This window comes from Vanellus vanellus (genome assembly GCF_965231255.1).
Source record: "Vanellus vanellus genome assembly, chromosome: Z".
NCBI lineage: Eukaryota > Metazoa > Chordata > Aves > Charadriiformes > Charadriidae > Vanellus > Vanellus vanellus.
The window spans coordinates 64,611,233-64,638,629 of NC_138908.1; the positions used below are offsets into that span (position 1 = coordinate 64,611,233).

Genomic DNA, 27,397 nt, shown 5'->3' on the forward strand with positions numbered 1-27,397 from the left:
TTGGGTTAATTTGGGGTACATATTATCATCATATACAGAAGTACACAGGAAGTAATACAAGAAAGGGAGGGTAAGTCCGCGTAAGTTAATCATGGAATCACGGATCACGGAATTTTCAGAGTTGGAAGGGACCTCTAGAGATCATCTAGTCCAACTCCCCTGCTAAAGCAGGATTGCCTGGAGCACATTACTCAGGACTGCATCCAGGCGGGTCTTGAAAATCTCCAGAGAAGGGGACTCCACAACCTCCCTGGGCAGCCTGTGCCAGTGCTCTGTCACCCTCACCGTAAAGAAGTTTTTCCATGTATTTGAACGGAACTCGTCCTGTCACTGGGAACCATTGAAAAAAGCCTGGCTCCATCCTCCTTCAGACCTTGAATTTCTAATACTGGCAATGTATCAAACCCTTTCAAATAACAAGCCTCATCAGAGGAATACCTGTGGTCTTCCACATGGTACAAACAACCTTTAAATTCATCTTGGATTTCCTTCCATATTCTCTTTCTAGCCAGCTTCTTAATCCATTTTGATATTTCTGTTCGAAGGCAGTTTGACCTTCGTTTCAATAAATGCCTGGTTGCAAGACAAATAACTTCTAAATCCCCAACTCAACAACTTGGCAAAGATAAGTTCAAAGCGGTCCTCACACTTAAGCAATGTACCCTGTGGAATTTTTTGCATCAGGACAGCAGTGACAAGACTATTTCTTTGTTAAATGAAATGCAGAAACTAAGTTTGGTTTAAACACAGACAGGATCATAAAGACAAGAGTTCTACATGTGACCCACTAACAGCCCTCTTACCACACCAAACAGGACATTAAGCTCCCTGACTCAAAAAAGGAGCTTAGTGAACAGACCAGTTTTTCCTGAAGGTGCTTGACTGAGTACATTGTAAGGACAGAGACAAAAACCTTTATTTTGATTAAGTAGTAAGAACTATACTTAAAGTAAAAATAGAAAGCTGAAAACAGTATTTGTTTTTCCTCTAGACACTCACTCATTTTTGGATGCATTTGAAAGTAGCAATCTGCTGCGCCTATGAATAACTTAAGAATATAACAGTCACCTTGAAACAGAGCAGAGGTCAACACAGCCCAGCACTGCAAGCAGTACTTGCCATCTGGTAGCAACTGCTGGAGGGGAACCTCCTCCTCCCAACTTCTCCAAGAAAAAACAACACTCTAACAGTGCTGAAAGAATACCCTAATAAAAATCCAGTTCATGGTAATATCACTGCTGTCAATATAGGACATAATTGGGAAGGACTTCCTAGCCTTCTTACCCTACTTGCATCCTAAGATGCCTGTTCGTGACAAAACAACTTGTTTGTTTAAGCACCCTCAGATTTCAACAGTCATTTTGAGCTTGGATTTGTGAACCAAAGAACAACAAAACACTGCATTAGGCTCCGGTAGGTATTTCGCCTTGATGACAGGGAGAACAGCTACACAGTTTGTAGGTTTTCTTCACAACACAAGTAGGCAGTCAAATTTCTCAGCTGAAAGCAGTAGAAGCAAACCTCCATTCATATGCTAAACTATATGTATATGCACACCGACACTGTGTTGACTTTAGCCAGAACTGACTGTACTACACTTCTAATATGCTAATTCTGTGAAATTAAAGACTGTCTTTGGTGATAGAAAGGTTCTGTGACCTTGTTTCACATTCTACTTTTTCTTCACCTAACCATAAGAAATTGGAGATACAAATGTTGAATTTCTTATGTGTAGAGCTACACAGAGACTACTAGGGAAACATTTTCAAACTCTCCTGGATAGGAGATACAGGCTGTGTCTAAATGAGCAATTTTCTTGCCATAATTGATGAGAAATATTGGAATGAAGCAGTTGTCACTTCTTCCATTATGACTAGAAGGGTTTATTCAAGTTTAATATAGTAATATACTCAGCCTAGGTGCTCTTTAAATTGCTGGTGTGAACACCCATGCTAAGCATCTGAATCACACAGAATCACAGAATGGTAGGGGTTGGAAGAGACCTTCAGAGATCATCTAGTCCAAGCCCCCTGCCAAAGCAGGTTCATCTAGAGCAGGTTGCACAGGAGTGCATGCAGGCAGGTTTTGAATGTCTCCAGAGAAGGAGACTCCACAACCTCTCTGGGCAGCCTGTTCCAGTGTTCTGTCACCCTCAAAGTAAAGAAGTCCCTCCTCATGTTGAGATGGAATTTCCTGTGTTCCAGCTTGTGCCCATTGCCCCTTGTCCTGTCGCCGGGCACCACTGAAGAGAGTCTGGTCCCACCCTCTTGACAGCCACCCTTTAGATATTTATAAGCATTGTTAAGATAAGCAGTCTTCCCTTCTCCAGGCTGAAAAGACCCAGGTCTCTCAGCCTTTCCTCATAAGACAGGTGCTCCAGTCCCTTGACTGACTTTGTAGACCTTTGCTGGACCCTCTCGAGTAGTTCCTTGTCTTTCTGGAACTGGGGACCCTAGAACTGGACACAGTATTTCAGATGTGGCCTCACCAGGGCAGAGTAGAGGGGGAGGATGACCTCCCTCGACCACGCCACGCACTTTTTAATGCGCCCCAAGATACCATTTATTGTTATAATGGAACTGAGAAACTGGGGTTTAATTGGAAAAAGAAATACTGACAGAGAATTAGAGTACCTATAATAAAGGAAAAATAGAAGTCATAGTGGCATAGCATGTATTTCCTGTGCTATTCTATCACAATGATTTGTCATACTCATACGGAAACATTTCATTTCTGAACTGTAAAAACCCATAACAACAGAAATACTTACACATCACCTAAACACAAAGCTGTAATAGAGTATTATTCAACATGAAGTATACCTGGTGTAACAGTCTCAACAAAATTATTTTTGTAGTATTGTTATTTAATTTAACCAACTTAGCTTGCTTTTAAAATGTCTCTCAACTTTTAAATAAAACAAAATTTCTACATTAACACCTTCCCAGGATAAGATCAATATTCTTCCTAAATCTGACTTCTTTAACTATGCAAACTGTAAAAAATGTAAAAGAAATATATAGCAAGTATACTTAGAAACCCACTGTTCAACAGCAGTCATTCCTTGGAAAGGAATTTCATAGACAGATGTTCTTTATTTTTCATGTCATTTGCAGTTTTGCTAACAGAATTTTTTTTTTAAATCATAACTAAAATATAAAGGCTACAGACTGAAATATATGTATCCTATAGCAGGTTGCACTTGCAAAAGAATGAGCCAAATTACATATATATAACTAAATTAAGTCCCCAATTTCACTATCACTGTAAATTTATGTAAAAAATTATCCCAGAGTAGATACGGCTAAAGATATCTCCTACTGCAAATACTACTAGCAAATTGTTGAGAAAAAAAAGATTAAAATTAAATTCATTGCAACATCACAGTAAAACGTGTCTGGAAACAATATCCCATTACAGACAAGATTCTCAGAGTTTTTAGAATGACACTGAAGATAAATTCCTTGCTTATCTTAAACGCTCACCAGTAAATAATGTTTCCCTTTTAAAGCCCTGTCTCACAATTAGGGTGCAGTGAGCTTCATGTTTAGATTGCTCTGCTTATATATTTATATATTTAAATGTAAATATACATAATGTATTTAGATACAACAGATATTGTTTTCTTAGGTAAGCATAAGAAATTCTCAGATTTCTGTGCACTGGTACAAAGGCTAGTTCTGGGATCCGTGCCAATATTAATGCATTCAAATTAGAATTTGGGAGTGGAGGAAAAAAACACACTTTATCACTTCAGAATTCCAAAGGAACTGGCATATTTAATCAAAAGTCTGGTGATTTTTAATAAGTCTAACTGGCTGAACCATTACAATGTCATTGAAGGACAACAAATGTCTAATGCTCATAAAGAATGGGGAAAAAATGGATAATCCTGACCTCAATAGTAGTCAAAGCTTTAGCACAACTTTTGAAGGCGAGAATAAAGCATTGAGGTAAATATAGTAAAATGCTGCATGGATAAAGTAGTTTGCATTACACAAAGTTTTCTTTCCTAAGCATCAGGGTGAATGTTACTAACAGAGGTGTTCAAAGACTCATTTTGAGACTATCCTGTTCAGTATGTTTTAACAGCAATCTTAAAGAATAGGAAAAATGTGTAAGTTGGCTGATGCCACAAAATACAGTGGATTATTAGGACACTGTAGGGAAAAAAAACAGTATAACCTTAAGGACTGAAAAAAAAAGAAAAGGGACAAGATAACATAGCACCAAGTCAAGTACTCATGGTTTCCTTGTAGAGTCATCAGCCATTTCTAACTGAGCTGTTCAACACATTAGTCAATCACGTGGGAAATGACACTAGGCGGCTGCAAAAAAGGCTAGTGCAACACTAGAGCATAACCACTGACATTTCCAAGAGAAACAAGAAGATAATCATGACATTGTACAAGCCATGAAGAGATCTCAATTCGAATTCTAAATACAGCTATATATGTCATCTTCTATCAAAAAGAAGATGAATTCAAACTGAAACTCGTTCCAAGATATATTAATAGAATTGGGCACAAATATGGCACCTGCCGTACCAGAGGGAAACAGAGTTTTGTTTAGTCTAACAAACTAAAAGAGGGATACAAGAACACTATAAAAACAGCAGGTTAGAGCACGGGGGATAACACTCATGACAGATGATGGCAATTAAACTGTAGAATAAGTGAGTATGAAGAGTCAGAGAGAAACCAATGTGGGAAACCAGGTTTCTAATCTGAACTGCTGGAATAGAGACCCTGGTACATGGAGCATAAATACCTTGCTAGCTTTAATATGGCATTGGCTTAGTTTTTATGAGGCATTATTGCCTATAGTTGCCAGTAAGAAGAAGCAACAGAACTCCGTTACTTCATGCATTCCCATGTAATGAAAAGTAATAGCTATAAGGCCATATACAGAACAATTACTGCCCCAAATTGGAAGAAACTGAATGCTTGTTCTTTAAGGGAATAACCAAAAAATCTCTAAATATCCCAAAAGCTTCTACCAGAGCTTTTTCGTTTGTTTTTTAAAAAAGTATTCCCATATTCTGAAGTACAAAAGACTGTTTGCACTAGCAAGTTTTTATACCTAGTTGTAAAGTTGTGGCAGAGAGGTCTGATCACTTACAGAACAGACAGACTGAATGTCAAAGGGGTCTGAACCTTACTTTGAAATGACATTTTACCAATTCATTGTTTTCAAATTCATTTGATCTAAACATTATCTTCCTATAGAGTAGTATTTATTCTATGCAATACCATTATTAGCAGGTAAACTTATATAAATACTTTGAATTAATTTAGAAAAAGCTGATGAAAGAAGTCTTAATTTCAGTTTCATTCTCCTAGTTATAAGCTAGGATGCTGCAAGTCACTATTTATATTTTAAAAACCAAGGCTGAATTCTTCATAGCTATTAAGAGAAACACTACACTGGAGAATTGGCTTTAAAGATGCCTTCAGTAACTGATTTATTCTTAAGCTGTTAGTAATTAATGACTTCACCATTTATCTAACCACTAAGCATTATAGAAGTTGACAGTGATGAATAAAAAATTATGATGGAGTTTTTTTAAACTATGTGTAGGATTAACTACTTATAAGACTAACTGTGTAAATTCATCTGTAGTGCCTGTTTTCTACTAAGAAAATTTTGCCATTTGGTTAGATTACTAAAAAATAGAACAGGAAAAAATGTATGGGTAATCATTAAAATGCCAACAAGTAAAGACTATGCATCTTCCAGATATTTCTTCAAACTTAAAGAAAGTTTTTGAAGCGTAAACTTTATATACTAGAAACAAGTATGATGATGCAGCTCTGTGGAAAGGGACCTGGGAGTCCTGGTGGACAACAGGATGACCATGAGCCAGCAATGTGCCCTGGCGGCCAAGAGGGCCAATGGCATCCTGGGGTGCATCAAAAAGAACGTGGCCAGCAGGTCATCCTCCCCCTCTACTCTGCCCTGGTGAGGCCGCAGCTGCAGTACTGCGTCCAGTTCTGGGCTCCCCAGTTCAAGAAAAACAGGGATCTGCTGGAGAGGGTCCAGCAAAGGACTACAAAGATGATTAGGGGATCAGAACATCTTTCATATGAGGAAAGGCTGAGGAACTTGGGTCTCTTTAGTCTAGAGAAAAGAAGAATGAGGGGGGATCTTATTAATACTTTCAAATACTTAAATACAAGTATTTAAAGGGAGGATGCCAGAGGGATGGGAGGAGTCTTTTTTCAGTGGTGCCCATTGATAGGATGAGGGGTAATGGGCACAAGCTTGAACATAGAAGTTCCATCTTAACATGAGGAGGGACTTCTTCACTTTGAGGGTAGTGGAGCACTGGAACAGGCTGCCCAGGGAGGTTGTGGAGTCTCCCACTCTGGAGACGTTCAAAACCCGCCTGGATGCTGTCCTGTGCAACCTGTTGTAGGTGACCCTGCTCTGGCAGGGGGGTTGGACTAGATGATCTCCAGAGGTCCCTTCCAACCCTGACTATTCTGTGATTCTGCTCCTGCATCATAAGCTGTTTTTTTGTTAGCTGTAACAGATCTGGTGCTTTTAATTGGTCATCAGGGAATGACTAATAACTGAGCAGAGAAGAATGGCCCAACAACTCTGATCACAGATGACTAATAAACTAACGGTCACTAATGGACTGCACCTGTGCTCATCTTTCACTGTACATCTCCTGATCTGCCAAACGTCTGCAGCACTCTATTTGGGGGGCTTTTCTAACCTCTTGTCAACTGTGGTGACCCAACTTTAAACATACAGCCTAAGGCAATTGCTTTGACACAGCAAAATGCCTGGTTTTCCATTAGCCATTTTTCCCTGAAAGAGAGGCATGCTAGACATGGGGTGGTGTAGGAAAGTGACAATCTAGGAAAAGAGAGCATAAAATAAGAATGAAGGGGGGAGGGGGGGGCAGAAACAGCTAAATCAGCATGATAAGGAAAACAGGATGAGCTATGCTTATCTAGGAGTCTTCCTTTTAACAATATTATCTTTTCACATTTGCTCCCAAGATTTAATCCATTTTCAAGAAGCAGGAGTTCAGTATTTTCTTTAATTTAAGCTATTACATGGAACAATTTTGCTTAGTCAGCACACTGTAAATATGCTAAGTCTTTCAGAAAGATTCCTGACAACAAGGCACTTAAATTATAGATATGTATAAAGGAATGTGTGCATCCAGGAGAGGACAAGTGGAATTACATGTCATTATTTGCTTCACTCCAATCACTAAATGACAAACAGGCCATATTTCAGAAACACTGGTCTCACAGACTTGTGTTGTAAAAATAAGCAAGTATGTAAATGAGCTTTATTTCTTGGCTCTTTATAAGCATTCTGTCTGTCCTTCAAGAGCCCAATTAAAAATGGTGATAGAGATTCAGGGTTTTTGTTCTGTGACTAATACGTGGCATAGATGGATTGGTAACGTACACTTCTTCCCCTCCTCCAGTTCACACATCGCTTGAGAAGCAGCAGAAATTGCTCTGCATTAAGTTTAAAACTAAATGCAGATACTAAGTTTCAAATTCAACTTACCTCCCAAAATTGGCTGGCAAAAACTCAAGAAAAGCATCATTCAGGTACAGCTGTGTTAGGTTTAACAGTTGGGAAAATCCATCTGGAAGCCTATATAGAAATAAAATAAAGTAGTGCCTTTGTTTCAATTATATTCAGGGCATTAAGTCATATTTTCTTAAACAACAGTATAATATTGAAGTCCTACATATTGATAACATTAAAATGAAGGTGTTATCAGAATTTCTACAAAATTGCACTAGATACTTGTTCTCTGCAAGATTAGTTTCAAAATTAATTTTAAGGTCTGAGGACAATATCTACAGGCAATAAAATACACAAACAACAACAAATGTAGTCTTGCTGGGTATTTGTGATCTCTTGACACCTAATATGGAGGAGGCATTCATTAGAGACAGTAAGATAAATTAAAACCTATGCAACACATTTTTTCCCCAGAAGAGTTATGCTGTGCAAAGTTTGTATTTCTGGCAGTGCTGCTTCTGGCAAATTAATTTTGTCACAAGAGAAGGTGACAGGGAAATCTACTCATATAAACTAAGTTTGAAAAACAGTGGTATGGTATTTAGAGTGAAATTAATTATTGTTATTAAGAAAGAAACCTCTTTGCATAATTCTCTACATTCACAGGGAAGTGATGGACTTAAAGCTGAGAAAGCCACATGGTATAATGCATGGTATAATATATATTAACTTCACAAAATACTTACACATAAAATACGACATAGCTATACTGTATCGCAGTGCAATAAGGTTAATGAAGATACTTCTCAGGTAACTCTGCTCCTTGCCTGTCAGGGTTGGCACATGTCTGAAGCAAGACTGAGACTCAGTGTTTGTGCAAAATATAAAATACTAAAAAAAATTACAAACTTACTTTGAAATAGGATTTACGCTGGCCTCAACAACTGTCAAGACTTTACAGTTTTTTATATTTTCTGGAAACTCCTGTATGCCTACAAGATACAGTGAGAGGTAGGGAAACAGTCTTAAATTAATAGACTCCATCACAGGCATAAAAGTGACACACATAAAACTGCTAGCTATAAAAACCTTAATTCATTTAGCAACCAGTAAACTGGTTCTCTGGTATGTCATTGTAGAGACAGTTTTCATTAAAGAAAACTCTTATGCAATATCAATTCTTTTACTGTTCCATTCCTAAAACATTTCATATTGCAGCTTAGCAGGCAGATCACCAAGCACAGTTACTGACACAGTACAGTAATGATTCCCACTGCTCATTACTAAATATTAAAGTACTTGTACTTTGTAATGTACTAAGGATCAGGCCCTCAGTCCCAATTTTTTTTTTTTTTTTTTTTTTTTTTTAAAAAAGGCATTCATACACACGGTAAAACAAGGTTTCCAACAGGATTTGTTTGTCAAAGGCATGGCTTGTATGACATCCAGGTGAAATGGTAAGGCTTGAAATCTTAAAGTATGTTTACACCATTCATGATTCTCAACAGATATCCCAAAATGTGACATATGCATACTGTTAGCTTCAGATTATTTGTAGAGAAGGACAAAAACGCTGCAGACACACTTATGTCTGAAAATTAAAACAATAAGGAGCCTGTTTTCCAAGGTTATCTCCAGAAACGCCAGAGTGAAATTGCAACCCATGTATCTGCCAAATTTGTATTTGTCAGAAACTGACAAAAAAGGCCTTGAAAAGAAAAGACAGGTACCCACCACTTCGGTAGGAAATCAGTACTGAATCATTCTACTGCCCAAGATTTTCACTTCGATCTTTACTATACCATAAAAACAAACAAAACCATGGTTATCACAACTGCAGTTGCTTTTGCAATGTATTATTCTTATACCCTGGGACAGGTGTTTTTATTTTAAATAAACTTGTCCTAAGCATAACAACCATTCATACTGCAATCCTTCCACTTGGATTAAGAATATACTATTTTTTCAAGAAAAACCCATACACTAGTAAAATAAAGTTATTTTAAAACAACAGGGGTTTTTCAGGTAACAGAAATCTTAGCTCTTTGTCTTTCAATTAATGCATGCAATTGTGTCTGCTTCTACAGTGCTTTATCAGGTGTATGGAGAGGGCAGCCTGAACCCAAGGAATGAGACTGCTAAGAAAGAACCGTACTCTGTGGATGCTTGCTTTTAGGCTAGTGAGAGTGCGAAATTTCATGCTGCTCCAAGCGACATTAACTCTCTTACAGTCCAGCTGCAGAGAGAAAGACAAGGGCTGTGTGTCTTCTCATTCAGCTGGCAGGTGGGACTTGGTTATGTCTCTCCATGTATCTGTTCTGAGAAAACTGAAGCAGAAAAATGCGGCGGAGCATCAACTGCTAAGTAATGTTTTTACTTACATAAGGATATAACACAATTTCTGATGCTATCTTAGAGTTTGGTTCTTTCTATGTTTGTGCAGTAACAAGATTGACCTGGTATATTAGGACTTAACAGATAGCAATAGCACCTGACAAGAAAAGTAGTCACAAAGCACATACTTTCACATTAAGTCAAATGGCGATGTTAGGCGCAAAGTCACCATGCTGACTTTTCTGTAAACGCAACTTAAGTAGAAACACTATTTCTGTCAAAGTAGACTTTTAGGTCTTTCTTGAGAGGAACCTATTTGTCATCCTAAATGGTTGACACCACTACTTTTGACTCATACCAGGTGTTGTACTCTGTTACTGAGAGATGAAAGGCAAGGAAAGCACACTAAGCCACACAGGTAACCCAGGTGTTTAAATACGTCTAAGTATCATGGATCCTTTTGGGAAATAGCTAGTTGAAATCAAGAATAATGAAATATAGAAGCAGAGGGGACCAGGAAGAGTTGAACCATCAACTGTAATATAGGCCAAAATTTCTGACACTTATGGTTTACTACCATGCATGCTCATGTATATGCACACATGTGTAAACAAACATATATCTTTATATATAAGGCTTCAACCATGTGAAGTTCACTGGGGCTGTGAGTGGAGTCAAAGCAGAAGACAATGACAGTGGATACTGACTGACTTTATTACTCACACCGTTCAAAAATCAAAACTGTAAAGGTAATACTTCTAATTTAATGAAGATTCATGTCTGGAAACAGCAGTGATATTGTCAAGTCCAAAGAGGGGTTTAAAGAAAGATTAGAAAACTACCATATAAAGACTAGAAATGTTTCTTACCTATTGCTGTCATATAATCTTTGTATTAAGAGAAACACATTTCCAAGAAATTTAAATATACATGATCTTAATTCCAGTTGCAGCATGAAGCCTCTTTCACCAAACAAGAATATCCACACACACAGACAGAAAGCATCTAACGTGACACAGTATGCTGAGTCATGGCAGATGAACAAAAATCTAGCACAAAAGAGGCCCGTATCTGTGAAGTTGTGGGTGATTTGTACAAAGTGGTCTTCTATTGTCTAAAAAGTACATCAAGACCTCTCTGTTGCCGATGACATAACTTTATCTTCTTAAAGTATCTACATTAACCAGAGTAAACCACTGCTAAGCTCCTCCTTGGGCAGAGCTGTGTTTCAGACTTCGTGCTATTAGTTTTGCTGTTTGAACCATATTGAGAGATTCTCAGCCTGATTTTTCTGGAAAGTGTTCATACTACTGGGCTTGGCTTGGTCCTTGGATGAAAGATTGCTCTGGTCCAACATGTTAAACCTCAAGTTTTTAATATTAATATTAGTTTCCACTGCCTGTGTCAAGAATTCATTGAAGCACAGAAGACTTAAATCTGTGATAACTACCTAGAAAACAAAACACAAAGCACATCTGCTAGAGAGGAGAATGTCAATGTAAACTTACTCTCAAAGGAACAGCCAAATAAAATATTAGCTATCCAAATACAGACATGTTAAATCAGCATGCTTTTGTACATAACAGGAGGACTCTACAGTAGTCTCCTGTTTGACTATGCCTTGGGCAAGAGGCAGCAACAGTTTTAACAACAGATTAACAACAGAAATTCAACTGATATGAGAAAGCTAACAATGAAGGAGCCCACGTATTTAATTTTGCTTCTTCTTAGAGCCAGGATTGTTATGGTACAACACCATCTTTACCAACCTCACTCAACACTTCAGTATGGATAAATGGCAGCAGCCATCATTCAAAAAAAGCAGTAAATTGGGAATGACAGCATGAAATCAACCTAATGTTTGCTGTAGTACACATTCAGAAGAGAAAGAACATGGTAGAGAGGAGCAGTCTCCTAATTTGATAGGAAGCTGCATTTACTAACTGGCTATACAACAACCTTCAGACACTCACTCACTTTTCCTCAGCTATACTCCTCCTGCATGCTAGAGACATACAGTTACTGTTGGATTATTATTCTTTAAGTTCTCTCACCATGACAGCATATGCAAAAACCAAGTAAGAAAGAAGAGTAAGAAAGAAGGCAGAGAGACACCAGAAGAAGAGAGAAGGATAAACGGCTGTAAAGAGGACTCAAGAGCTCGTTCTTTCTTTCTCTGCTTTCCATCTCTCCTTACTGTCCTGAATCTTCTTCCCCATTAAGGAAGCTGAGAAAATCTCGAGGGTTTCTGTGATCACATCTTTCCACAATCCTTTTGTAATGCTGTGCTAATTAATCCATTTGAGAGCCACACCCACCCTTCATGAGCATCTGTTCAAATAAGCACTGCAAATTGAGATCCACATTCCTTTCTAAATCCCATTTTTCTTTCCGGTTTTTGACTGCTTCCTTTATACGCTGATACTCAAAGATTATAGAAGACAGTGCAACAGATTACTTGGGGATTATCTAGTCTCTTACAACCCTATTCCACTTTCCTTGCAAAGCATCACATGGACAGGTTCTTCATCCTGCTGTTTCCTACTTCACATGATAACAAACATCACCCCCAACACATTTCAGTGCTGTAGCTGATTTACAGATCACACTGTTTTCCAAAAAAAATACAAACCATCACACTTGTGGACTATGACCACTTGCAGAGCACAACATAAGAAAATACGATATGTTGGTAATCTTTAATTCTAACCACTAGATCCAAACTGAATTGAGAGCCAAGTTCTTTTTGTAGTCCAGTTTCCCACAGAAGTGAGATTTACATAATAGCTTTTAGTATTTACTTGCCTGTTCCTCCCAGTTTTCACAAATTTCAGGCACTTTTAAACTCATTGGCCAGCTTCTACCAAAACCAACACTTAAAAGAAAAAAAAAAAAACAGGGATGGTGGCAGCAGAACTGTAAGATTGTTAAGGAAAATTTGGCAGTAAGGTAAGGAAGAGGAATCTAAAATTCTTGTCTACATTAAGCTAAAAGCAGAAAGCATTCATCATTCAGAGCTCTACTTGGCAAAAACTCACCAGCTAACCAGCCTAACCTGTGTTTAATCATGATCCCAGAGCAGCTGCAAGCACATGCCCAAAGGGCGCACCGAAAAGGTCATACAGGGATTGCGGGTCAATGGCCACAAATCTGAAGGTAATCAACCTCAATTCTGGATCACATGACATGGCCCAAATACAGAATTTCGCCTGATCCCTAACTCCCTGGAGAGCAATGATTGTTTTGGCACAGCTTGTCAGACCAAATGTGCACAAATGTCCCTCTCTTTGTTTAGACTGGATTAAGGCAATTTTAAGTGTAACTGCAGTCCCACTCACCACCTGGAGTTACACTCATCTCCTCCATAGCACAATCCTTTCCTACCACCAGGGTAAACATAACTTGCAGAGCAGGAGAGAAAACTGGGATGACTTTTTCTCTCCATCAGATAAGACTTTTTTGCAAATACTGGCAATTCTGGATTTATAGAAAACTGTGCAAGTCACATCCACCACTGGCAGAATCCTTCACTGCAAGATCCCACAGCTGACACCCCAGGATGCTACTGTTTCATCCCTACCGCAGATGGGGGCTTGCTCTGCTGTTCATACTCTAGTCATGCAATCATATTTTCCTTCACAATCAAATGCTAAAACTAGTAAGCCCAGGCTTCAGTTATTGAAACCATTACTGCTATACAGCAGTGGCAGCACCTCCAAATCAAGTTCCACCTCTTCTCACACAGAAATGATTTAAACAGGCTTGCCAAAAAAACCCATCCAAGTACTGGTTCAATTCCTATAAAACACAACCACTTACAAATATGAGACCTGTGGAAGCCATATGGGTGATGTCCTCAAAGAAAAGAGCTTACAGCTACATCTCTCAGTTTGCGGGTGCGGGGAAGGTGAGAAAAAAAAAAATCTCCAAACAACAGGCACACCAAAAAGCCCTCTTGCAGCAAAGTGAATGAAACTATAGCCCGCTGGGCACCCATCCCACTCTGCACCTTTCCAAGTATAGAGGACACAGAGGCAAGCAGATCGTTTCAGTATGCATGAATATGAAAGAACCTTAATTACGTAAATTCTTCCCTCAGCTAAGCTATTCACCCCGGTCTCAACCTTCTGGCCAAGCAGCTATTAGGACCTGCCTGAAAGCAGCTCCCCATAAAAAAAAGCAGCTTTTGCTTGCTCTTCCGCTCAGGCCTCTGCTACAACTGTCCTTCCAGCCAATATGGATCAAACACAGCAATCAAAGTATTTTCAGAGCTCAAGAATACATACCACATCTCTTCCAAAGATTACATAAAATCTGTTTGCAAAAGCTGCGATTTTAAACTGAAATCTTCAACTAAAGTGCCAGTCACAGTTTGTATTCTTATATATTTATATATTTTGCTTTAATTTACAATTTCTGTGTACCCTCTGAATTAAAAGTAGCTCTTGTCATTACTCAAAGTAAGAAATGTGTTAGAGCCCAGCCAATTCACTGCACAACACTGACCCATCCATCCTTCCTTTTGAATGTTCATTTCTCTTTCCAAAATTCTCAGAGGATCCCTAGCCACAGCTGGTTTCAGATCAACCAGGATCTCAGGTTTCCATGAGATGCCTGACCAGGCTGTAGGGCAGCAGTAACATCTTCCTGCTCAGAGCTGGAGTTGCAGCTCTCCACAAGGTTGGCCTCCATGTACCTGTGCACAAGGTGATACTCAGTACACTAGTCGCTGCCAAGCAGCTTAGAAGCTTCTGGCTTGTTTAGTGAAAACCTATCCTAAAAGAAAACAAACAAAAAAACAAACAAACAAAAACCAAACAATCCTTTCAAGAGAAAGGAGAAACTATTGCAAATACACTTTTGGCTAGTTCTGTAAACATATCTCAAAGCTTTTGAAACCTGCTATATGTCAAATCAGTTACTCCTCTTGCACGCTCAGTGTGTCAGAATTCTGTAATTCCTTGCAGCCTGGTTTTCTTTGTGTATGAGCATTACAGAAGTCTGGCTTTCTGTCTGTCTCTTACTAAAGGCAAAAATACATAAGCTTGGAGACCTGTTAGAGACACTTACTTTTCTCAAGAAGCAAAATTAAAAAAAAATCAACGTCAGAGATTTAACCTATCATTATTAAACTTGTTACAGATTTAATAAAACATTGATTTTAATACATTTATATAGCTTTTCATTCTCTATTCTCTCTACTTTGTTTACACAGGAAAACTTTTGCTTTTATCAAGGAAATCACTAATCTAAAAATCTTACAAAACATTTACAAAATTCTGAAAACAAACACCATTGGATTTCCTGATTTTTCTTGGAAGTGACTTTGCTTGACAAGTATCTACTTATAGCTTAGTAAACAGATTGGCCTCCCCATATTCACTTTACAAAGCCCTTTTCTCCAGTTCTACATGCTCTGAAACTTTTAAAGTTTCTATTCCCATTTCTCCTCCCTTTAATGATGGTCATTTGCAGGTTTGTAAGCTATGACTATGCTGGGGGCTCCTTTCTTGAGTTTACACAATGAAAAATGGGAGTAGAATCTTTATTTGGAGGACTGTTTGGAGGGGGGTTGTAAGGAAATAGATAATATTTGTACAGTCCATGTAATGATTAATGCAAAAGTGTCAGTCATGCTACAAATCTGACAGGAACAAGTTAAACAGTGTTTTCATTTAAAAAACAGAAAAAAACCCAAATAATTCCATAGGGAGATTTTTAAGCTTCTCTAATGAGTTTTAAAGAAAAATGTACTCTTATTGGTTGTGACAACCATTATGATATAATTAGATTTACAATAAAATACAGTATTGGCAATATATTTGGTGCTCATTTTGTTAACGAGTTGGATACTTAACTATATACATTTATATAGTAATAGAATATGAATTCATAACTAAGACAAAAGATTCTTTTGCAGAATAAGTGTCCACATGTAGACACGCTGGAGGGGCGGAATGCCATCCAGAAAGACCTGGACAGGCTTGAGAGGTGGGCCCATGCAAACATCATGAAGTTCAACAAGGCCAAATGAAAGGTCCTGTATCTGGGTTGGAGCAATCCCAAGCACAAATACAGGCTCAGTGGAGAAGGGATTGAGAGCAGCCCTGAGAAGAAGGACCTGTGGGTACTGATTGACGAGAAGCTCAACATGAGTCAGCAATGCACAATTGCAGCCCAGAAGGCCAATCGTATCCTGGGCTGCATCAGAAGCAGCATGGCCAGCATGTCAAAGGAGGTGATTCTGCCCCTCTCCTCCACTCTTGTGAGACCCTACCTGGAGTACTGCATCCAGCTCTAGAGACCCCAACATAGGAAAGACATGGACATGCTGGAGCGGGTCCAGATGATGGCCACAAAGATTATCAGAGAGCTGGAGCGCCTCTCCTCTGAGGAAAGACTGAGAGAGTTGGGGCTGTTCAGCCTGAAGAAGAGAAGGCTCTGGAGAGACCTTATGGCAACCTTCCAGTACCTAAAGGGAGCCTACAGGAGAGCTGTGGAAAGACTTTTTACTAGGGCATGTAGAGATAGAACAAGGGGGAATGGCTTCAAACTGGCAGAAGGTAGATTTAGATTAGATATTAGGAAGAAATTTCTGACTCTGAGGGTGGTGAGCCGCTGGCTCAGTTTGCCTAGAGAAACTGTGGCTGCCCCATCCCTGGAGGTGTTCAAGGCCAAGTTGGATGGGGCTTTGAGTAACCTGGTCTAGTGGGAGGTGTCCATGCCCATGGCGGGGGGGGGGTTGGAAATCTTCACGGTCCCTTCCAACTTAAACCATTCTACAATTCTATGATTCTATGTGGAAAAAGCAACAGCATTAAGATGTAAACTGCTTTTTTTATATATTTGAAGGCATTAGAAGTCTGAGTCAAGTTTAGTATTTCTAAAATTTTTGGTTTGAGACCATTTGTGAAATTCAAAATTTTTAGTTTTTAATCTGAAAGCTAAAAACTTATGCCAATTCTGTGAGGTTCAGATAGTAATGAATCCTATTTTATGCTGTATGTTAGCCTCCTGATCCGTTTAAATGGATAACGCCTCCTCATCACTTTCTCCAACAACAATATCTTGTGCTGCTAAATTATCAGAGCTGACACAGCCAGAGAAAACAGGGGGTTTTGTGGGCTTTGTTTTTTTTATTTGTTTTAGACACATGTACTGGCACAGCTAGGATACTCCACCAAGCTCACGTAAGTCTTCCAAGCATTCATCCTCAAACTGTTTGAAGATCTTCAATTTTTAGAGTAAGGTATCTCTAAGGCCTGCTCTAGCTATGTTCCTTACACAATCTCAAGGAGGAGTGTGAGTAGCAAGACAGGTTCCTAAATGAGTTTTCTCTGGGGGGGAAGGGGGGGGGAAAGCAAATAATGCTGCTTCTTGTTGAAGACATGCCTGACGCTCTAATTTACATAAACCAAAACATTCCAGGGCAGGGGAAGGTTGTGGGCAGCAGTTTTGTTCATGAGGCTGTCTTGGACAATTACAAAGACTCAGGTGGTTTTCAACTATGCCAAATTCATGGCTGGAGTGCTGTCGAGTCCCCAGAGTGACATGAAACTAAAGTGTAACATAAACATGTAAAGCTACTCTCCTTCCCCTCCTCCCCCCACCATCTCCAACCACCCTGGGCTGAAAATTCAGTGTTATCTGTCCAGTCACTTTTGGTTGATACATGATGACTGTCACTCAAACACATCCCTTTACAAAAATAAAGGTACATTCTGCCTTTACATGCAAGTCCATATCTAAAAAAAACTATTATTAATTTTACAATGCTTTTTCTGTGTTACAAAAATTTCTTTGAGTCCAGGAAGAGATTTGTATTAAACTTATTTCAGAATTTCAGATACGTACACTCAAATTCCACATTCAAGATCTTAACTGCATTGAAATTCCATTCTGTTTGCATCCTCTCTTAGACACAGAGATAATTTTATTCTGCAAAGACAGATCTTATTCAGTATCTTTAATAAGACTGACAATATATTTAAGAAAAAATACTATAAACACTTGAATAAAGAACTTTAAATAGAATAGCGGCCTACATTTAGGATAAATTTATGACCTGTATATGGTGATACATTGTAGTAAAACTACAGACTCAGGAGTCAGCAGTAGATCAATTATCTTTTCTTTTATTTCACTATCATGGATGATATAAAACCTCTGCTCCCATCTGCCTCTGCCCACCATCGCCCCCAGTATAAGCAGAGAAACAGCAAATGTACAGCAAGTTATTTTTGTATTCAGGATCTTCCTCTCTTACTTCTCCCCGTGGAAAATAAAACTCAACTCTATCTCCCTATCAACTATGAATAATTCTCAATTCATTGAAAAACCATACTCCTAAATGCAACAGATGGGCAGCATAAGACATGATACTCTCCTGAATTCTCATTTTCCAGCTCCCCAACTTCTCGCACACAGAATACTAAAGCTAGTTTGCCAAATCAACAGATGATTTTGAAACACTGAAGAAAACATATTTATCTAAATGTGCTTCTGTTAACAAAATTCTTTAAAATTACTTAAAATAGTTTTACAGGCAGATATGGCTGGAGGCAGGGTCTGTGTATGTGTTTGTTTTCTTGAGATTAGTTTGTGCATTTTTCCATGAAGATTCCCTGCAATACAGACTGACAAACTGACATGTATAAATTTGCTTTAACATCACAGTGAAAGAGACTATCTTAATACCTATATCTCCTTAATATCTAAGAGACTATTGAAGATACCCTTATTTCCAAAACACCATGTTTCTTTTGGTCTTGCTATTTATTTCCTAATCTTGCTATTTAATCCTCCAAAGGCCTGAATAATATAGAACTTAAAAATTCAATCTTTCTCCTTCACCAGCTGCAAGCAGGGAAAAATAGACCATCTCGCTCTTTACCACTATACTAACTCCACAGGCACAAGCAATTTCAAGCCCATTTCCCAGGCTTCCAGGAAAGCCCGATTTCCCTGGCAGTCACTTCATTGTATGCTTCAGCCTTTCAAATAACTTAATTCTAGTAACCTGTAAAGACAACTTTTCTGTGCATTTATATATGCCATTATACACTGTACATCAATGCTTTACCCTTCTTCAAAGAAGAGGTAACAGAATTTCCTTGACAGCCTTCCACATTGTCCTAGATGCAAGCTAAGGCTGGCATCCCCAGAGCCACAACGAAATGATTATCCCTGAAAGGTTAACAAACCCTGAAAGAGACAGATCTAGAGATGAAGAGTGTTGTTATGGGGTTTATTTTGGAGTGGTTTTTTTTTTTTCTTCCTGTACAACTCCCAATATGTAAATAACTTAGTCATAGAACATTAAAAAAAAATTAAGGTTTTCCTTTAGCTTCATAAATAAAACACTCATTTTTCTACATAGGTCTTACATTCTGTATGCTGCAACTTCTCTTCAGGATATAACTCAGTAGGACTGGGGAAAAAAAGGGCATCTCTATGCTTTCTACAATGCAGGATGTAATTTCTGGTATAAGAATGCAGTTTATTTATTGTACCATTTGTTCAAGTATCATTTCATCTTTGTGACTAGGACAGCACCAAGCTTCAGGTAAAAGCTCCAAAGCTGAAGCATACCTGGAAAAAAGCAATGGAATACCTCTGATATTCAGCGGGCTCACAATAGCCTTGGGAATCAGGTTAAAATGCCATAAAGGGACAACTGATGTACTCACTACTTCCAAAAAATCTACAGAATTTATTGCCTATTGCCAAGACTAAAGACAAAGTTAAAGGTAACTCTATTCCATGATTGCTGCACTTACAGCAGCAGTTTGATATTTTAGGCTACATCTATGCCACGACCTTTTCAGCAGCCATGAATAATATATTCCAAACCAAACACTTATACAAAGACCTCTGTATGGTCCAGAACACACAACCGTTATAGGCTTATACTCCCTAACTCAGCACATGCCTTGAAATGTACATTACTTTATGCAAAGACTAGATATACTGACAGAGAAGGAGTCAAATGAAGACTACTAAATAAAACCCCCATCCTGTCTGACTCAAGAAGACCCGATAACAGAAAGTGCTGGGCACTGGGAGCATACAAGGAAACTTGCATGTCTCCTGGCTTTCTTCACTTTACTAAATCTTCCCTTGCCTTCTGCTTTTGGTCACTGCTGGAGACAGGACACTAGACTAGGCAAATCCTTGTTCTGATTAAATATTATTAAATATTATTAAGTATCTGCATTTGCACATCTGCCATGTCTCTGTTACACAGTGTTATATATTGTATATATGAAATTAGACACATTTAAATCTGAAATAAAAAAGGCAAGCCCTTTTATGTGCTATCAAAAGATCATAAAGATTGCTTCTTGGACAAATACCTTTCATATAATGAATTTGCTACCTTGAAGAATTTCTGCAATTTTGATCTTTCATCTAAACATCAAATATTATCCACACATACATATCTGTGTGCAGTACTACTTAGAAAGCTGGATGCTCTCCTGTGCAACAGATCTTCCTCTGTGAGCCAGGCTCTGCAATTCATGAGGTAACTTGAACATATTTTAAAACCGAAGCTTCATTTTTCATTTTGTATCAGCTCTTCAGAAAATTAAACACTTCTCTTCGTTCAATACATTCGGTTATGCCACAAACTGCCCAAATATCTTACATGAAAATCCTACCATATTCATTTATGCTGGTATTTCAAAATTAACTCTTCTAAAATGTAACCTTTAAAACTAAATGCATATTTATCTAAAGGCATCTGCACTCCATGATTTAGCTCCATTCACATCAGAAAACTCTTACAGTATATCAATACTACAAGAAAAATACATGAACTATCACCTTCATTTGCCACAACCACCGGAATCCAAAAACCACACTCAATTATTTTAGAATTTGGCATCTCTCATCATTCTGCACTACGATTAATGATTAATCCCCAGTAATTTTTTTTATAAATTAAGAGAAAGCAATCCCTGTGCTTCCACACTATATTCTTTCAATACCTAACAAAGAAAAAGGAAGAATCAGAGATTTTGATCAGTTTTGCTAGTCTTGGAAAACTAGTTAAACCCCTCCTATTTGAGAGACACTCCTCAGAACAATTGTGGACAGTGGGAAACTGAGCAGTAAATTCTTACCAAGAGGAAGGGAGACACAAGGGAAGAGAACAGGCTTGCAGCTGTCAAGAGAAAAATGTTCCATGGTAGCAACAGTGAATAGGGAAATAGAAATGGTAAGGCACTTAAGCCAACAAATGGAAAACTCAAATAATACCAAATTTATTACAGAACAAGTAACATTATTTTTCACCTCACCCAACAGGGGCAATCCAGGATCTTTTTTTTTTTTTGAGTTTTACAGAGCCTTCAGGAATATTGGGAGACAAGGGCTCAGTACTGGGGCCAGTTCTGTTTAATATCTTTATCAATAACCTGGATGAGGGGATCGAGTACATCCTCAGTAAGTTTGCAGACAAGACGAAGCTGCATGGGAGTGTCGACCTGCTTGAGGGTAGGAAGGCTCTACAGAGGGATCTGAACAGGCTGGATTGATGGGCTGAGGCCAACGGTATGAGGTTCAACAAGGCCAAGTGCTGGGTCCTGCACTTGGGTTGCAACAACCCCATGCAGCGCTACAGGCTTGGGGAAGAGTGGCTGAAAAGCTGCCCAGAGGAAAAGGACCTGGGGGTGTTGATCAGATGAATATGAGCCAGCAGTGTGCCCAGGTGGCCAAGAGGCCCAACAGCATCCTGGCTTATATCAGGAATAGTGCGGCCAGCAGGACTAGCAAAGTGACTGTTCCCCTATACTCAGCACTGGTGAGGCCCCACCTCGAATACTGTGTTCAGTTTTGGGCCCCTCACTACAAGACAGACATTGAGGTGCTGAAGCGTGTCCAGAGAAGGGCAATGAAGCTGGTGAGGGGTCTGGAGCACGAGTCTTAAGAGGAGCAGCTGGGGGAACTGGGGTTGTTTAGCCTGGAGAAAAGGAGGCTGAGGGGAGACCTTATCGCGTTCTACAACTACCTGAAAGGAGGCTGTAGTGAGGTGGGGGTCAGTCTCTTCTCCCAAGTAACAAGTAATAGGACAGGAGGAAATGGCTTCAAGTTGCCAGGGGAGCTTTAGATTGAATATTAGGAAAAAAATCTGCACTGAAGAAGTTGTCAGGCATTGGAACAGGCTGCCCAAGGAAGTGGTTGGAGGTATCCCTGGAGGTATTTAAAAGACGTGTAGATGTAGTGCTAAGGGTGGTGGACTTGGCAGTGTTAGTTTTGCAGTTGGACTTGATGATCTTAAAAGGTCTTTTCCAACCTAGATGATTCTATGATTCTAAGATGTCCCAAGTAAACACACATGTGACCTCAGAACTATTTTTGATGCGCAACACTAGGCAGAGAAGCTATCCAAACCGTGATAAGATTGAGAACAGGCACATGATAATAGTTTAAATAAGCTTGTGTCCTGTCGTTTCTCTGAAAGGTGTTAAAAATAAAACAAAACAACGCCTAGAAAACAGAGCTTCACATTTTACTGGGATAGCATATCATTCAGCTATTGCCTCCTTAAATTCTTTATATGCCTCAGAGGAACAAGTGCTCTTTCAGCAGCTCTCTGAAGGCTTAGCTAAAGGTTAAACCGTTTTGGACAGACAAGTAACTCTCTAGCTGGTAAGTGACCAGCTGCCTGTTTACGTACATAAGCTAAGGAAATTGCCAGCACTAAAATTCAAATGCCCTTTTGCTGCTTTTAAGTCTTCTGCATTGAGAACTTGTGTTGGAAACAGTTAATCCTTTCAACAATTCAGTCTAGGACAAAAAGATGATTCTTTCTCTGTTGTGTGCCACTATGAAAGTTTAGGACCAGTGTTCTTTAAGACTACTAATCCACTTGTACCAGGAACAGAGCAGTGATAATCAGGTCAATTTATGACACTAAATGCTGCATTCATTAGGCAGAAATAATAAAGTAACAGTTTAAGTATGTATTGGGCTACAATGAACAATCAAGGAGAATGCCAACACCTCAAGAACTGGAATATTTTATTAATAAAGCAGAACTTAACTTTGTGGAGTCATAATTAGCTAGCTGTCCAAACAAAACAATGAATTTAATACGATAAAATTTTGGCATGTAATTCTTATTTTCAAATATGATTTCAAGGAGAGGCCTTCTAACTTCACTTTGCTTTACTAAGACAAGACTATTATATCCTTATCAATTAGCATGATTGAACTTTTTTTTTCTCTCAAATAAGCCACACAAATAAGTCTGATGACAATATAAGTTATTTCAATTTCCTCACAGTTGCACAGACCTGCCAACTTGCCAAAGCCGCACCATTAATAAAACCCCATGCATACAATACTTGGCTGACAACATTTCATAATTTATAAAAGGCTGACTCACACAGAATGATAGATTTTTAACAAATGAGACACGTGAACCAGTCATCATCCATAGTCACTCTTCCCCACACGACAGAGGTCATCATCCCCAGAGCAGGACAGCAAAGCAAGTTTTACTACAATTTTCAGGCAGATCATTAAAATAAACTGAAAACAATTTTCATATGAAACAAAATATAACAACAGAATCTAGCAAAATTTTACAAGTTCTTGTGCAAACTCTCTTCAGTATAGTGAAATATGAGGAAAGCCACTAGAAGTAATAAATTTGAGAGTGTGTATTTTGAGAGAATAGAAAATAATTTACAATATCCATTTTCAGTAATGAATCTCAAAGTAAAAACCAATCCATGTGAGAGATACAATTAAATACCACAACAAGACCATAAAAGAGCATCTTTTATGTTAAGCAGTGGTTTAGAGTAGCGATTTAAAATTTAAAGCTGTGTAGCTTCTAGAAATTATACTTTCACTAGTGTCTTTGAACAGTCAATGGTGATTTGCCTTTTATCTACCCCAATATAATAAGTGAAGGGACTTACCATTCTTGCTGACATCCAGTTCCCTGAGATTAATGAGATTTGCAATGGATGCTGGCAATGTGGTTAGATCATTGTCTGGCAAACTCAGCTTGTGCAGAGACTGACAGTTAAAAAGTTGCTATTGAAACAGAGAAAAAAGTGAATGCAACTTTCTCTTAGTTTCATCTGTATAGCTTTTGTTTTTAATCCCTTTAAACTTCTGACCTCACAGCTTGAAGGCCAGACTATTTAGTATTTGACTACAAAAATTTTATTTAACTAGTTTTATTCAAATTTGGCTAAGTTTACAATGCTTAGTAAAGCAAAAAACTGCAAATGGTCACAAGCCAGCAGCTATGCTTAACACTTCCTACAAATTCCTTCCCATATCTCAGAAACTGTGACCTGTAGTTACACACAGTCCTGCGAACATCGCAAAATATTTTTGACAATAGACATGCCACATGATACACCAGAGGTAATTACAGTTTCTTCAAAAAAGGAAAAAAAAAAAAAATTATAGATGCATTTCTTAAAGTCAAATTATTCTGGAACATAGAATTTAAGTAGGTATTGATCTTCTTTAAAAATCTGAATTTTATTCCATCATATCTTATAACATTTTTTTCCCTTTCACTCTTCCTAGCTCAAGTACACAAAAATTCAACAAAATTATCATGAAAACTAGCGAAAGTTTGATCAAAGCACATAGAAAACTGTATAATCTCTGCTGTATACATGCATTATAATTTGTATCAAATATTTGGTCAGAGCCAGACCTCTTCCTATATGCAAGGTACCTTAAGATTCTTACCCAAAAGCTTTACAAATTGATAAAATAGGGCAAATAATACTAGCGTAATGGAAGTAAAATCCTCAAATGATATGTAGGAAGCTTACAGACAGTACAAAAAATATATCTGTAGGAAAGTGGTTTAAAAGTTTCATCTGAATAATTTATGATGAATTCTCCATTCCCAACAATTTTGTGTAAGATCATTCATAAATACCTGGACTTAGTGTTCTTTTCTTTTGGAATTCTGAGAAAAGATCATACAAAATCAAGACATGTTCTACGACTAACAAAAAATTATCCCAATCAACGTCATAGCAATGGGCTTAGTTCAACCAAAATTCCTTGGGGCTCTCTCAATTACAAGGCCATTACTTCAACCACATATCGTGGAACAAGGCCCATTCATGTAATGTTTGCATATACCACCCGAGAACAAAAGCAGATATAGATTAGCAAGATGGACAGTTCAAGGAATGAGCTTTAGCTTGCCTACTGATGTTTCCAATTCCTCAGAAACGTACACCTGATAGAACTAGTTGATACCATTAAGGCTTTGAATAGTTACAAGTTACTTATTATATGGGAAGGAAAGCCATTTCTTCAAGCCACTTCAAGCAAGAACATATACTTACAACTCATCCCTGAAAACAACAATCAGGACTCTTGGAATCATTAGAAATTTCCCTGATGAGTCAGGTGAAAGCAAATGCATCACAAGGAATTGCAAGATCCATAAAGAAAAATGGGAGGGAGGGAGGGAAGTTTCGTATGGCATTAACTTTGTAGTTGTTCCTTTTGTTGTTCTTTTTTAATGTTTGCACATTCATTGATTAAGTAGATAATCATTACTGCTAGTAAACACCAGAAGCCATATAATTAAGAGCTATTTTACTGCAGAATTTCAATTTCTTTGAAACAGCAAAGTGAGAGGGAAAACTGAAGCTGCTAAAGTTTGAGCTTTTCAGATCAAATGCACACTGCGGTGCTTGGGATAAACAGAGTACCTTTTCAGTTGTGATTTAGCACACAGGATGAAAGCATTTCAAATGCCCAGTCACTTTTGAAACTGAGACTACACACCAGCACTTCGTGTAAAGCAAAGTCCTTCTCTATCACCATCTTTCTCTCCACCACAGTTTGGTTGTGCTGCAACCTTCAGCCAGTCAAGTAAATTAAGGAGCTATACTGTAAGAACCAATTTTTGAAGTATGCTGGAGTTCTGAAAAGATTCAGAGTAATTAAAAAAAAAAAAAAAGCCACACACACTGACAGGCCATTTCAATGATAAGGGTGATAAGACACCACCACACCAGTTGTGTCATGGCATACAAAGGGCAGCAGATTGCAAAACAGGGATAAGAACACACCACTGGGGGCAAAAACTAAAGGGGAAGAGTGGGAATGTCTTAACCAGCTTCAGAAAGCCTGGAAACAGCTGGAGAAGCACCTTTTGTCTGAGATGGCTTAATTATAAGCCTTTTTCAGAGTTGAAAGGCTAAATAAAAGCTTGGGTTAGGGAAAAGGCATACACAGCTTGAAACTGGCTTCAAATCAGCTAGGATCATCTCAAATGTTACAGGCCTTGCCTTACAAATCTTCTATGGATAGTTTTAAGATTACAATTTCTGTCAAATAATTAAATAAAACACTTTCACTATGTCTTTACTACTCCCTAATTTCTTTGCTTGTTTCCTTTACAGTATTTCAATTTATACATGGGGGATTTGTCTTTGGAAAATTGAAAGGGTGGTAAAAAATAATTACCAAAATTACTTAAAAGCTGAAAAAAAAAAAATCCTTAGAGTCTCAAAAATAAGCCTTTAAGGATGACTTATTATAATGTACAAACACATTAACATGAAGCAAGTGTAGCCTATTACAGATCCATGCTGTCCAGCACAGAAAAGTAAAAAGGAACAGGAGATCTATGTTCAAGCAGTCTTTCTAATTTAATCTTAGATTAGACCAAGGCAAGTGGTAGACTGCCCACCTCGCAGTTTACTCACATTATCAAAATTGGGTTTCATATAGGAACTGACTAATGAAATCAAATGGCATGTAACAGAAAAGGAAGATAAAGCACACTAACTGCTTATTCTGGTCTAAAATGCCAACATGCATTCATTTGATCACGACAGTACAGTCTGTCTTCCTCTTTTAAGATTACTAAAAGGAATTTTTTAGTGTATTATGAGTTTGGAAGGAAGATGTTTGCTTAGTTCTTATGATTTGGGAAATAGGACTTCAATGCAAGAAGAGTTCAGAAAATTTCCTTTCTTTTTGGCCAAGAAAGGTAGTTTATTCTGTTTCAGCACTCAAATTTTATTCTTCTCCAATAAAGAATGAAAGACAGGAATAAAGTTCTAAAATCATCTGAAAAAAACTCAAAAGCTGATATGAAGTCTTTAAAAGCAGGCTACTAAAACCTAAAGTGACTAAGTCAAGAGTAAAAAACTATATACTTGGGAAGATACAAGAATAAAATAGTGGAACTTCTAAACTATAACAGACTTGGACAAAATGTCTAGTTTTAACTCATATGTTACTAGCTCTGTTCAACATACAAATACAGATTTTCAAGAATGGCTTCTCAGGAGCATTTAAGGTTGGATTTTCAACAGCGCTCAGCTGGTTTAAGTCAGCTTTACCAGAATCCAGGGCTTCTGATAACTGTCAAGTTACTATCCTGAAATTGGTTTACTTCCTCATTTGTTTCACTTTTCTTTCAAAAAATCCAAACCAGCAAAGCCTGATGGGGCTATAGCATACTTTCCAAAAATCTAACAAAGCATTCTATAGTTGTCTTGCATGACAGTGAAGATTTGTACACAATTGTGACAAAACTATTTTA

General features: G+C 38.1%; 1 protein-coding gene across 1 annotated transcript in view; it reads right to left on the minus strand.

The window, feature by feature from the left end:
* Window positions 1-27,397, minus strand: part of ERBIN (erbb2 interacting protein) — a 123,253-nt gene that overhangs the window by 41,707 nt on the left and 54,149 nt on the right. The window contains exons 4-6 of the mRNA XM_082497392.1: window positions 23,772-23,889; window positions 8,417-8,495; window positions 7,540-7,629 (exon numbers count right to left, since the gene is read on the minus strand). Of these exons, the coding sequence (XP_082353518.1) occupies window positions 7,540-7,629; window positions 8,417-8,495; window positions 23,772-23,889 (287 nt within the window). The remainder of the gene's footprint in view (window positions 1-7,539; window positions 7,630-8,416; window positions 8,496-23,771; window positions 23,890-27,397) is intronic.